The sequence below is a fragment of the Nerophis lumbriciformis genome, linkage group LG14, assembly GCF_033978685.3.
Source record: "Nerophis lumbriciformis linkage group LG14, RoL_Nlum_v2.1, whole genome shotgun sequence".
NCBI lineage: Eukaryota > Metazoa > Chordata > Actinopteri > Syngnathiformes > Syngnathidae > Nerophis > Nerophis lumbriciformis.
The window spans coordinates 7,502,283-7,515,094 of record NC_084561.2 but is presented as its reverse complement, the minus strand read 5'-3'; the positions used below and the strand labels follow the sequence as shown (position 1 = coordinate 7,515,094).

The following is a 12,812-nucleotide window of genomic DNA, read 5'->3' as shown; positions in this document are numbered from 1 at the left end:
TCCTCAGTACCCGGATGTTGCACTCACTCGCCAGAAATGGTGAGTAAGTGCGCAGTGTACTTAGTTATAAGAAGTATAAAGTGCACAGTGCAACGGGTATATATTGACGTTTAGGTAGAAAAAGATGACAATAATATGTTTCCGACTGTAAGAAAGATGACTTTTAAGTACGTGAGTGTAATGATAGTGTTTGACCACATGGTGGTAGTAAGTCTACAAATGACTAGGAACCAATATATAGTATGTGTCAGGTAGGACTCTTGGGAGAGGTACACACCTTGTACGCACGAGTGTTGAAGTAGCGTTTGTAATATGTGATCGTGATTAAAAGACAGTTCTGCAAGTCATCCAACGATGTGTTATTTAAAACAATAACATAACATGGTACCAGGAGTGAACGAAAATTGAAGTGGTGTATTGTGAAAAGCGACATGGATTTGAAGCCACCTGAAAAGCTGAAGCTAAGTGGAAATGTCGACAGCAATTGGCGCACCTTCAAGCAGCAGTTCCAGCTGTACATGGCGGCTATGGCACTGCAGGATAAGCCGGATGCAAGGAAGGTAGCGTTACTGCTTACAATAGCAGGCCCACATGCCATTGAAGTTTACAACACTTTTGTGTTTGACAATCCAGATGAAAAAAACAAGTTGGATGTTGTCATTGAAAAGTTTGATGCTCATTGCTCTCCCAAGAAGAATGAGACATAAGAAAGATATGTGTTCCGTTCAAGAGTGCAAGCTCATGGAGAAAGTTTTGACTGATTTGAGGCTGAAAGCACAAACTTGCAACTTTGCTACACTGAAGGACTCTATGATAAGGGACCAGATTGTATGTGGCATAGAAGACAAAAAAGTCAGAGAAAGACTGTTGAGAGAGACAGAATTGTCGTTGGAGAATGCCATTAAAATTTGTCATGCAGCAGAATTGTCACTGATGCACTCTCAAGAGCACCCATGAAAAACAGCGTCAGTGCTACTGAAGAGGATGTACAAAACCATGTGAATATGGTGTCAGCTACACTTCCAGTGTCAGACATAAAATCACAACTAATCGCTGAGGAAACGGCAAAAGATGAAGAGTTGCAGCGTGTTATTACCAACATGCAGAATGGATGGCCTCCACGTTCCAGCCCACGGTTCTTCCATGTTAGAGGTGAACTAAGTGTTGTGGATGGACTTTTATTGAAGCGAAACCGAATAGTCATTCCACAAACATTGAGGCAGGATATACTACAAAGAATCCATGAAGGTCATCTAGGGATTGAAAAGTGCAAGAGACGAGCACGCGACACTGTATACTGGCCTGGAATCAACAAAGACATTGACAACATGATTGGTAGATGTGCAACATGTCAAAAATACAGAAACAAACAAACCAAAGAACCCATGATATTGCCTGAAGTTCTTACTGCACCATGGCAGAAAGTGGGAATGGACTTGTTTTATTTGAAGGGCAAAGAGTATGTTGTTGTAATTGACTGCTATTCTAATTTCCCTGAAATGGCTTTGCTATCAAGCACATCATCAAACTGTGTGATCACGCATGTCAAATCAATATTTGCTAGACATGGTATACCGCATACTGTGGTGAGTGACAATGGACCATGTTTCAACAGTAAAGAGTGGCAGCAATTTGCAAAACACTATGATTTCAGACACGTGACGTCAAGCCCTCTGTACGCACAGTCAAATGGAAAGGCTGAGAAAGGAGTGCATATTCTCAAACAACTTTTGAAGAAAGCAGTGGATAGTAACTCTGATCCATACCTAGCACTACTTAGCTACAGAGCGACACCTCTTGAGTGTGGCTTGTCACCCTCTGAACTACTGATGAACAGAAAGCTTCGTACTACACTACCAAGTATGTCTACACCAACGCAGAGTCAAAAAGTACAACGGAAGCTAAAGCAACAAAAGCTAAAGCAGAAGTCGTTTTATGACAAAGCAGCCAAATCGCTCCCACTACTATCACCAAGTGACACAGTGAGAATTGAAGGTCCTGATGGTTGGAAAACCAAAGCTACTGTTCTTCAAGAAACATCACCACGATCATATACTGTGAGGAGTGAAGAAGGACAGATACTACGTCACAATCGTCGCAGTTTGCTGAGGGTTCCAGAGACTGTTCCAAACCAAGAAACAGCCGAGTCCGAGGTTTCATCTACACCCACTGACTGTGAAACAATGCCAATGCAGCACATGAATGAAGATGTGACTGACGATCCTGAACCTGTGTTGAGAAGATCCACAAGGCAGATCAAGAAACCTGTGAATGATGACTACGTGTATTATTGAACTCGTATAATATCAAACTGATTGACTAGCTAAAGAGTTAATGTTTTTTAAAATACTTTAAATGTTTTCTAATACTGTGGTGCGTGGATAGTTTTTGAAAAGATTGCATATTCATGTGGTCAAGATAGAAAAACAAGTTATTTGTTTAATACAAACATTGTATTAGCAATGGGTGCTTAGTTTAGAAAGGGGGATGTAATGATAGTGTTTGACCACATGGTGGTAGTAAGTCTACAAATGACTAGGAACCAATATATAGTAGGTGTCAGGTAGGACTCTTGGGAGAGGTACACACCTTGTACGCACGAGTGTTGAAGTAGCGTTTGTAATATGTGATCGTGATTAAAAGACAGTTCTGCAAGTCATCCAACGATGTGTTATTTAAAACAATAACATAACAGTGAGTGCATAAGTGCGTCTTCAGTACCCGGATGTCGCACGCACTCAGCAGAAATGGTGAGTAATTAAGTGCGCGGTGTACTTAGTTATAAGAAGTATAAAGTGCACAGTGCAGCGGGTATATATTGACGTTTAGGTAGAAAAAGATGACAATAATATGTTTCCGACTGTAAGAAAGATGACTTTTAAGTACGTGAGTGCATAAGTGCGTCCTCAGTACCCGGATGTCGCACGCACTCACCAGAAATGGTGCGTAAGTAAGTTTAGTGTACGAAGTATAAAGTGTACAGTGCAGAGGATATATATATATATATATATATATATATATATATATATATATATATATATATATATATATATATATTTAGGTACGGAAATGCGCGAACTGAAAGACGCCATTGCGTGGTAAGCATACCTTCCCACCACTAGAGGCAGACGTTTCAGCTCATCGATAGTGACGTTCAAGTACTTCCGGCAATGTAGGAACCATTTTGTTCTGTCGGCTTGAAGTAATTTTTAACTATATGTGTCTACGTCATAGAGCAACGATTTTATTTGGCATATTTACAACATGCAAATCTAACAAATAAAAAACGCACACATAAAACTGGAATCGTACGTGAAATTCCATACCGCACTGAGTTTTGTGAATTCCCATTACATTTCGGGCGACTGAACGCAACATTAGAGGACACGCCTCCACATAAACCGGAAGTCCAGCGAAGAGCAAAAGTAGTTTGTCGTCAACAAGTTGCACAAGTTGACATTTTGTTGGAAGTCCAGTAAATAAACACAACATGTCGGGGTCTTCCAGCATCGTGGCGATGAAGAAAGTCGTCCAACAACTGCGACTTGAAGCGGGAATAAACCGAGTCAAGGTAAACAGAAAGGACCTCTACTTTAGGGCGTGTTTGGGAAAACACCATTAGACTGTAAACATGACTCATGACATGTTCACCACTGTTAGGAAGATGACAATAATGATGTTTCCGACTGTAAGATGACAATAATGATGTTTCCGACTGTAAGAAAGATGACAGTAATGATGTTTCCGACTGTAAGAAAGATGACAGTAATGATGTTTCCGACTGTAAGAAAGATGACAATAATATGTTTCCGACTGTAAGGAAGATGACAATAATGATGTTTCTGACTGTAAGAAAGATGACAATATGTTTCCGACTAAGAAAGATGACAATATTGATGTTTCCAACTGTAAGAAAGATGACAATAATGGTATGTTTCAGACTGTAAGAAAGATGACAGTAATGATGTTTCCGACTGTAAGAAAGATGACAATATGTTTCTGACTGTAAGAAAGATGACAATAACAATATGTTTCCGACTGTAAGAAAGATGACAGTAATGTTTCCGACTGTAAGAAAGATGATAATAATGTTTCCGACTGTAAGAAAGGTGACAATAACAATGTTTCCGACTGTAAGAAAGATGACAATAATGTTTCCGACTGTAAGAAAGATGACAACAATATGTTTCCGACTGTAAGAAAGATGACAACAATATGTTTCCGACTGTAAGAAAGATGACAGTAATGATGTTTCCGACTGTAAGAAAGATGACAATAATGTTTCCGACTGTAAGAAAGGTGACAATAACAATGTTTCTGACTGTAAGAAAGATGACAACGTTTCCGACTGTGAGAAAGATGACAATGTTTCCGACTGTGAGAAAGATGACAATAGCAATGTTTCCGACTGTAAGAAAGATGACTATGTTTCCGAATGTAAGAAAGATGACAATATGTTTCTGACTGTAAGAAAGGTGACAATAACAATATGTTTCCGACTGTAAGAAAGATGACAACAATGTTTCCGACTGTAAGAAAGATGACAATAACAATGTTTCCGACTGTAAGAAAGAAGACAATGTTTCCGAATGTAAGAAAGATGACAACATGTTCCCGACTGTAAGAAAGATGACAGTAATGATATGTTTCCGACTGTAAGAAAGATTGACAATGACGATGTTTCCGACTGTAAGAAAGATGACGACAATGTTTCCAACTGTAAGATGACAATAACGATGTTTCAGACTGTAAGAAAGATGACAATGTTGTTTCCAACTGTAAGAAAGATGACAATGATGTTTCCGACTTTCACAAATATGACAATAACAATGTTTCAGACTGTAAGAAAGATGACAATGTTTCCAACTGTAGAAAGATGACAATATTTCCGACTGTAAGAAAGATGACAATATGTTTCTGACTGTAAGAAAGATGACAATGTTTCCGACTGTAAGAAAGATGACAAAATGTTTCGAACTGTAAGAAAGATGACAACAATGTTTCCGACTGCAAGAAAGATGACAATAATGATATGCTTCCAACTGTAAGAAAGATGACAATATGTTCCCAACCGTAAGAAAGATGACAATAATGATATGTTTCTGACTGTAAGAAAGATGACAATAATAATGTTTCCGACTGTAAGAAAGATGACAATAACGATGTTTCCGACTGTAAGAAAGATGACAATAACGATGTTTCCGACTGTAAGAAAGATGACAATAACGATGTTTCCGACTGTAAGAAAGATGACAACAATATGTTTCGAACTGTAACAAACATGACAATATTTTTCCAACTGTCCAAGGAAACATTGTCATCTTTGTTACAGTCGGAAACATATTGTCATCTACAACGTTTTCGACTGTAACAAAGATGACAATGTTTCTGACTGTAAGAAAGATGACAATAATGTTGTTTCCATGACAACAATGATAAGTTTCCATGGTGTTAGGTCTCACAGGCCGCGGCTGACCTGCAGCAGTTTTGTCTTCAGAACGCCCAGCAGGACCCGCTGCTGACTGGCATGTCGTCCAGCAACAACCCCTTCAGACCGCAGAAAGTTTGCTCCTTCCTGTAACTTCCAGCCTTGTGTGAGGATTTATACTGATATCATTGTTCATATTATCATTTATACTGATATCATTAATCGGTTACACTTTAGTATGGGCAACACATTCACCATTAATTAGTAGCTTATTAACATGCAAATTAGTAACATATTGGCTCTTAATTAGTCATTAAGTACTTATTCTGAATGGCCTCATTATACAACCAGTAAGCCATTAACTAAGAGTCTTCCCTCAATAACTTCAGAATTATTGCTTATTAGTAACCATACTTGCCAACCCTCCCGAATTTTCCGGGAGACTCCCGAAATTCAGCGCCTCTCCCGAAAACCTCCCGGGACAAATATTCTCCCGAAAATCTCCCGATTTTCAGCCGGAGCTGGAAGCCACGCCCCCTCCAGCTCCATGCGACCTGAGTGAGGACAGCCTTTTTTCATGACGGGAGGACAACAGGGTGACAAGAACTAAATCATCCAGACTAGAGATACATTGTATTATTATGTTTACCTTACCTAAAAATAAATATATATATTAATTTAAAAAACAATTATTTTTTTTACTATATTTTGCTAAAAACATCAAAATTATTTATATTTTTATTTGTATTTTTTCTGACTCCTTATTACACTCAGCCATAGAATTATACATTAAAATAAACAATTTGAAATAATTAATTTTAAATGATCATAATAATTCATTTAAAATGACCATATTTAATTATTAAAATAATTGCTTGTTTATCAACAACTTTAACATTTTATTCATTACATTTTGAAGCTCTCAGAAGCCAAGTTATGTTATATTCCTTAATATTTATTTATGCAAGTTTGAAGTATCAATTATCTAAACACAGTTTTGTTTGCATATTTTCAGGATGTAGATATATATATATATATATATATATATATATATATATATATATATATATATAATGAAATACTTGACTTGGTGAATTCTAGCTGTCAATATACTCCTCCCCTCTTAACCACGCCCCCAACCACGCCCCCCAACCCCCACCCCTCCCGAAATTGGAGGTCTCAAGGTTGGCAAGTATGTTAGTAACTCTAACCCTTATATGTTCCCCTAGTGTCCAAATAACTCTAAATTAAGTCTTACTTAGAATGTTCCCCACACTAAAGTGTTAGCCATTAATCATATATAATCATTTCTACTGATATGGATATAATGATGTTTGTATATGTTTGCCTCTCCCAGATCTTCCGTGTGGTGCTTGTGGATTCTACTTCAGCTTCTGCTCTGTGGACCAAAATGTCATCAAGTCATAAAGGGAACAAGCAACAGCTTTTTGTTAAGCAAGCTAAAGTGTGACAAATACGACTCTTTCATCAACTCAATACTCCCACTAGTGCCTTGTACAGTTTCTCATGTCTGACTTCAACTATAAACGATTTTCACATTTCCTGGTTTGTCACCTCTACTTTTGTCAGTAACAGTATCAACAATAAGGTTATGTTGTATCCATGCATAGTATTGAAGTGCGATACCACTTTTTTTCCTCTCTGATCTGATATCAAGTCAAATTCAGGCTAGTGATTCTACTTTGTGCAAACATACATAACATGTGTGCTAACATTGAAATAGTTCTATCATGTCTAATGTAATGACCATTCTAGGTCTAGGACTACATGTGACCAATCTAAGACTACATGTGACCATTCTAGGTCTAAGACTACATGTGACCATTCTAGGTCTAAGACTACCGTACATGTGACCATTCTAGGACTAAGACTAGATGTGACCATTCTAGGTCTAAGACTACATGTGACCATTCTAGGTCTAAGACTACATGTGACCAATCTAAGACTACATGTGACAATTCTAGGTCTAAGACTACATGTAACCATTCTAGGTCTAAGACTACATGTGACCAATAAAAGTCTAAGACTAGATGTGAATAAGTCTAGATGTGACTAATATAAGTCTAAGACTAGATGTGAATAAGTCTAAGACTAGATGTGACTAAGTCTAAGACTAGATGTGACTAATATAAGTCTAAGACTAGATGTGACCAATATAAGTCTAAGACTAGATGTGAATAAGTCTAAGACTAGATGTGACTAATATAAGTCTAAGACTAGATGTGAATAAGTCTAAGACTAGATGTGACTAAGTCTAAGACTAGATGTGACCAATCTAAGTCTAAGACTAGATGTGACCACTATAAGTCTAAGACTAGATGTGACTAATATAAGTCTAAGACTAGATGTGACCAATATAAGTCTAAGACTAGATGTGAATAAGTCTAAGACGAGATGTGACTGATCTAAGTTTAAGAATAGATGTGACCAATATAAGTCTAATACTAGATGTGAATAAGTCTAAGACTAGGTGTGACTAAGTCTAAAACTAGATGTGACCACTATAAGTCTACGACTAGATGTAACTAATATAAGTCTAAGACTAGATGTGACCAATATAAGTCTAACACTAGATGTGAATAAGTCTAAGACTAAATGTGATTAATTTAAGTCTAAAACTAGCTGTGACCACTATAAGTCTACGACTAGATGTAACTAATATAAGCCTAAGACTAGATGTGACCAATATAAGTCTAACACTAGATGTGAATAAGTCTAAGACTAAATGTGATTAATTTAAGTCTAAGACTAGATGTGACCACTATAAGTCTACGACTAGATGTAACTAATATAAGCCTAAGACTAGATGTGACCAATATAAGTCTAACACTAGATGTGAATAAGTCTAAGACTAAATGTGATTAATTTAAGTCTAAGACTAGATGTGACTAATATAAGTCTAAGTCTAAGACTAGATGTGACCAATATAAGTCTAAGACTAGATGTGAATAAGTCTAAGACTAAATGTGATTAATCTAAGTCTAAGACTAGATGTGACCAATAAGAGTCTAAGACTAGATGTGAATAAGTCTAAGACTAAATGTGATTAATCTAAGTCTAAGACTAGATGTGACCAATATAAGTCTAAGACTAGATGTGAATAAGTCTAAGACTAAATGTGATTAATCTAAGTCTAAGACTAGATGTGACTAATATAAGTCTAGATTGACCAATCTAAGTCTAAGACTAGATGTGAATAAGTCTAAGACTACATGTGATTAATCTAAGTCTAAGACTAGATGTGACTAATATAAGTCTAAGACTAGATGTGACTAATATAAGTCTAAGACTAGATGTGACCAATATAAGTCTAAGACTAGATGTGAATAAGTCCAAGACTAGATGTGACTAATATAAGTCTAAGACTAGATGTGACTAATATAAGTCTAAGACTAGATGTGAATAAGTCCAAGACTAGATGTGACTAATATAAGTCTAAGACTAGATGTGACTAATATAAGTCTAAGACTAGATGTGACTAATATAAGTCTAAGACTAGATGTGAATAAGTCCAAGACTAGATGTGACTAATATAAGTCTAAGACTAGATGTGAATAAGTCCAAGACTAGATGTGACTAATATAAGTCTAAGACTAGATGTGAATAAGTCCAAGACTAGATGTGACTAATATAAGTCTAAGACTAGATGTGACTAATATAAGTCTAAGACTAGATGTGAATAAGTCCAAGACTAGATGTGACTAATATAAGTCTAAGTCTAGATGTGAATAAGTCCAAGACTAGATGTGACTAATATAAGTCTAAGACTAGATGTGACTCATCTAAGTCTAAGACTAGATGTGACTCATCTAAGTCTAAGACTAGATGTGACTAATATAAGTCTAAGACTAGATGTGACTAATATAAGTCTAAGACTAGATGTGACCAATATACATCTAAGACTAGATGTGACCAATATAAGTCTAAGACTAGGTGTGAATAAGTCCAAGACTAGATGTGACTAATATAAGTCTAAGACTAGATGTGACTAATATAAGTCTAAGACTAGATGTGACTAATATAAGTCTAAGACTAGATGTGACCAATATAAGTTTAAGACTAGATGTGAATAAGTCTAAGACTACATGTGACTGATCTAAGTTTAAGACTAGATGTGACCAATATAAGTCTAATACTAGATGTGAATAAGTCTAAGACTAGATGTGACTAAGTCTTAAACTAGATGTGACCACTATAAGTCTAAGACTAGATGTGACCAATATACATCTAAGACTAGATGTGACTAATATAAGTCTAAGACTAGATGTGACCAATATAAGTCTAAGACTAGATGTGAATAAGTCCAAGACTAGATGTGACTAATATAAGTCTAAGACTAGATGTGACTAATATAAGTCTAAGACTAGATGTGAATAAGTCCAAGACTAGATGTGACTAATATAAGTCTAAGACTAGATGTGACTAATATAAGTCTAAGACTAGATGTGACTAATATAAGTCTAAGACTAGATGTGAATAAGTCCAAGACTAGATGTGACTAATATAAGTCTAAGACTAGATGTGAATAAGTCCAAGACTAGATGTGACTAATATAAGTCTAAGACTAGATGTGAATAAGTCTAAGACTAGATGTGACTAAGTCTAAGACTAGATGTGACCAATCTAAGTCTAAGACTAGATGTGACCACTATAAGTCTAAGACTAGATGTGACTAATATAAGTCTAAGACTAGATGTGACCAATATAAGTCTAAGACTAGATGTGAATAAGTCTAAGACGAGATGTGACTGATCTAAGTTTAAGAATAGATGTGACCAATATAAGTCTAATACTAGATGTGAATAAGTCTAAGACTAGGTGTGACTAAGTCTAAAACTAGATGTGACCACTATAAGTCTACGACTAGATGTAACTAATATAAGTCTAAGACTAGATGTGACCAATATAAGTCTAACACTAGATGTGAATAAGTCTAAGACTAAATGTGATTAATTTAAGTCTAAAACTAGATGTGACCACTATAAGTCTACGACTAGATGTAACTAATATAAGCCTAAGACTAGATGTGACCAATATAAGTCTAACACTAGATGTGAATAAGTCTAAGACTAAATGTGATTAATTTAAGTCTAAGACTAGATGTGACTAATATAAGTCTAAGTCTAAGACTAGATGTGACCAATATAAGTCTAAGACTAGATGTGAATAAGTCTAAGACTAAATGTGATTAATCTAAGTCTAAGACTAGATGTGACCAATAAGAGTCTAAGACTAGATGTGAATAAGTCTGAGACTAAATGTGATTAATCTAAGTCTAAGACTAGATGTGACCAATATAAGTCTAAGACTAGATGTGAATAAGTCTAAGACTAAATGTGATTAATCTAAGTCTAAGACTAGATGTGACTAATATAAGTCTAGATTGACCAATCTAAGTCTAAGACTAGATGTGAATAAGTCTAAGACTACATGTGATTAATCTAAGTCTAAGACTAGATGTGACTAATATAAGTCTAAGACTAGATGTGACTAATATAAGTCTAAGACTAGATGTGACCAATATAAGTCTAAGACTAGATGTGAATAAGTCCAAGACTAGATGTGACTAATATAAGTCTAAGACTAGATGTGACTAATATAAGTCTAAGACTAGATGTGAATAAGTCCAAGACTAGATGTGACTAATATAAGTCCAAGACTAGATGTGACTAATATAAGTCTAAGACTAGATGTGACTAATATAAGTCTAAGACTAGATGTGAATAAGTCCAAGACTAGATGTGACTAATATAAGTCTAAGACTAGATGTGAATAAGTCCAAGACTAGATGTGACTAATATAAGTCTAAGACTAGATGTGAATAAGTCTAAGACTAGATGTGACTAATATAAGTCTAAGACTAGATGTGACTAATATAAGTCTAAGACTAGATGTGAATAAGTCCAAGACTAGATGTGACTAATATAAGTCTAAGACTAGATGTGAATAAGTCCAAGACTAGATGTGACTAATATAAGTCTAAGACTAGATGTGACTAATATAAGTCTAAGACTAGATGTGACTCATCTAAGTCTAAGACTAGATGTGACTAATATAAGTCTAAGACTAGATGTGACTAATATAAGTCTAAGACTAGATGTGACCAATATACATCTAAGACTAGATGTGACCAATATAAGTCTAAGACTAGGTGTGAATAAGTCCAAGACTAGATGTGACTAATATAAGTCTAAGACTAGATGTGACTAATATAAGTCTAAGACTAGATGTGACTAATATAAGTCTAAGACTAGATGTGACCAATATAAGTTTAAGACTAGATGTGAATAAGTCTAAGACTACATGTGACTGATCTAAGTTTAAGACTAGATGTGACCAATATAAGTCTAATACTAGATGTGAATAAGCCTAAGACTAGATGTGACTAAGTCTTAAACTAGATGTGACCACTATAAGTCTAAGACTAGATGTGACCAATATACATCTAAGACTAGATGTGACCAATATAAGTCTAAGACTAGGTGTGAATAAGTCCAAGACTAGATGTGACTAATATAAGTCTAAGACTAGATGTGACTAATATAAGTCTAAGACTAGATGTGACTAATATAAGTCTAAGACTAGATGTGAATAAGTCTAAGACTAAATGTGATTAATCTAAGTCTAAGACTAGATGTGATTAATATATATAAGTCTAAGACTAGATGTGACTAATATAAGTCTAAGACTAGATGTGAATAAGTCTAAGACTAAATGTGATTAATTTAAGTCTAAGACTAGATGTGAATAAGTCTAAGACTAAATGTGATTAATCTAAGTCTAAGACTAGATGTGACTAATATAAGTCTAGATTGACCAATCTAAGTCTAAGACTAGATGTGAATAAGTCTAAGACTACATGTGATTAATCTAAGTCTAAGACTAGATGTGACTAATAAGTCTAAGACTAGATGTGACTAATATAAGTCTAAGACGAGATGTGACCGATCTAAGTCTAAGACGAGATGTGACCGATCTAAGTTTAAGACTAGATGTGAATAAGTCTAAGACTAAATGTGATTAATTTAAGTCTAAGACTAGATGTGACCAATATAAGTCTAAGACTAGATGTGAATAAGTCTAAGACTAAATGTGATTAATCTAAGTCTAAGACTAGATGTGACTAATATAAGTCTAAGACGAGATGTGACCGATCTAAGTTTAAGACTAGATGTGACCAATTTAAGTCTAATACTAGATGTGAATAAGTCTAAGACTAGATGTGACTAAGTCTAAAACTAGATGTGACCACTATAAGTCTAAGACTTGATGTGATTAATAGATGTCTAAGACTAGATGTGACTAATATAAGTCTAAGACTAGATGTGACCAATATAAGTCTAAGACTAGATGTGAATAAGTC

At 35.3% G+C, this 12,812-nt stretch overlaps 1 protein-coding gene across 1 annotated transcript; it reads left to right on the top strand.

The window, feature by feature from the left end:
* Window positions 1-3,393: 3,393 nt before the first annotated feature.
* Window positions 3,394-5,606, top strand: LOC133616822 (guanine nucleotide-binding protein G(I)/G(S)/G(O) subunit gamma-5). Its single transcript, XM_061976432.2, has 2 exons — window positions 3,394-3,571; window positions 5,456-5,606. Exons 1-2 carry the CDS (start codon window positions 3,491-3,493, stop codon window positions 5,579-5,581), a joined length of 207 nt encoding a protein of 68 aa, XP_061832416.1. The 5' UTR covers window positions 3,394-3,490; the 3' UTR covers window positions 5,582-5,606.
* The last annotated feature ends 7,206 nt before the right edge of the window (window positions 5,607-12,812 follow it).

Bases quoted from the DNA above. Each gene is read 5' to 3' on its own strand.
- LOC133616822 (XM_061976432.2), top strand. From the start codon at position 3,491: ATGTCGGGGTCTTCCAGCATCGTGGCGATGAAGAAAGTCGTCCAACAA. The intron at 3,572-5,455 runs GTAAACAGAAAG...CCATGGTGTTAG, and splicing joins CGGGAATAAACCGAGTCAAG to GTCTCACAGGCCGCGGCTGA.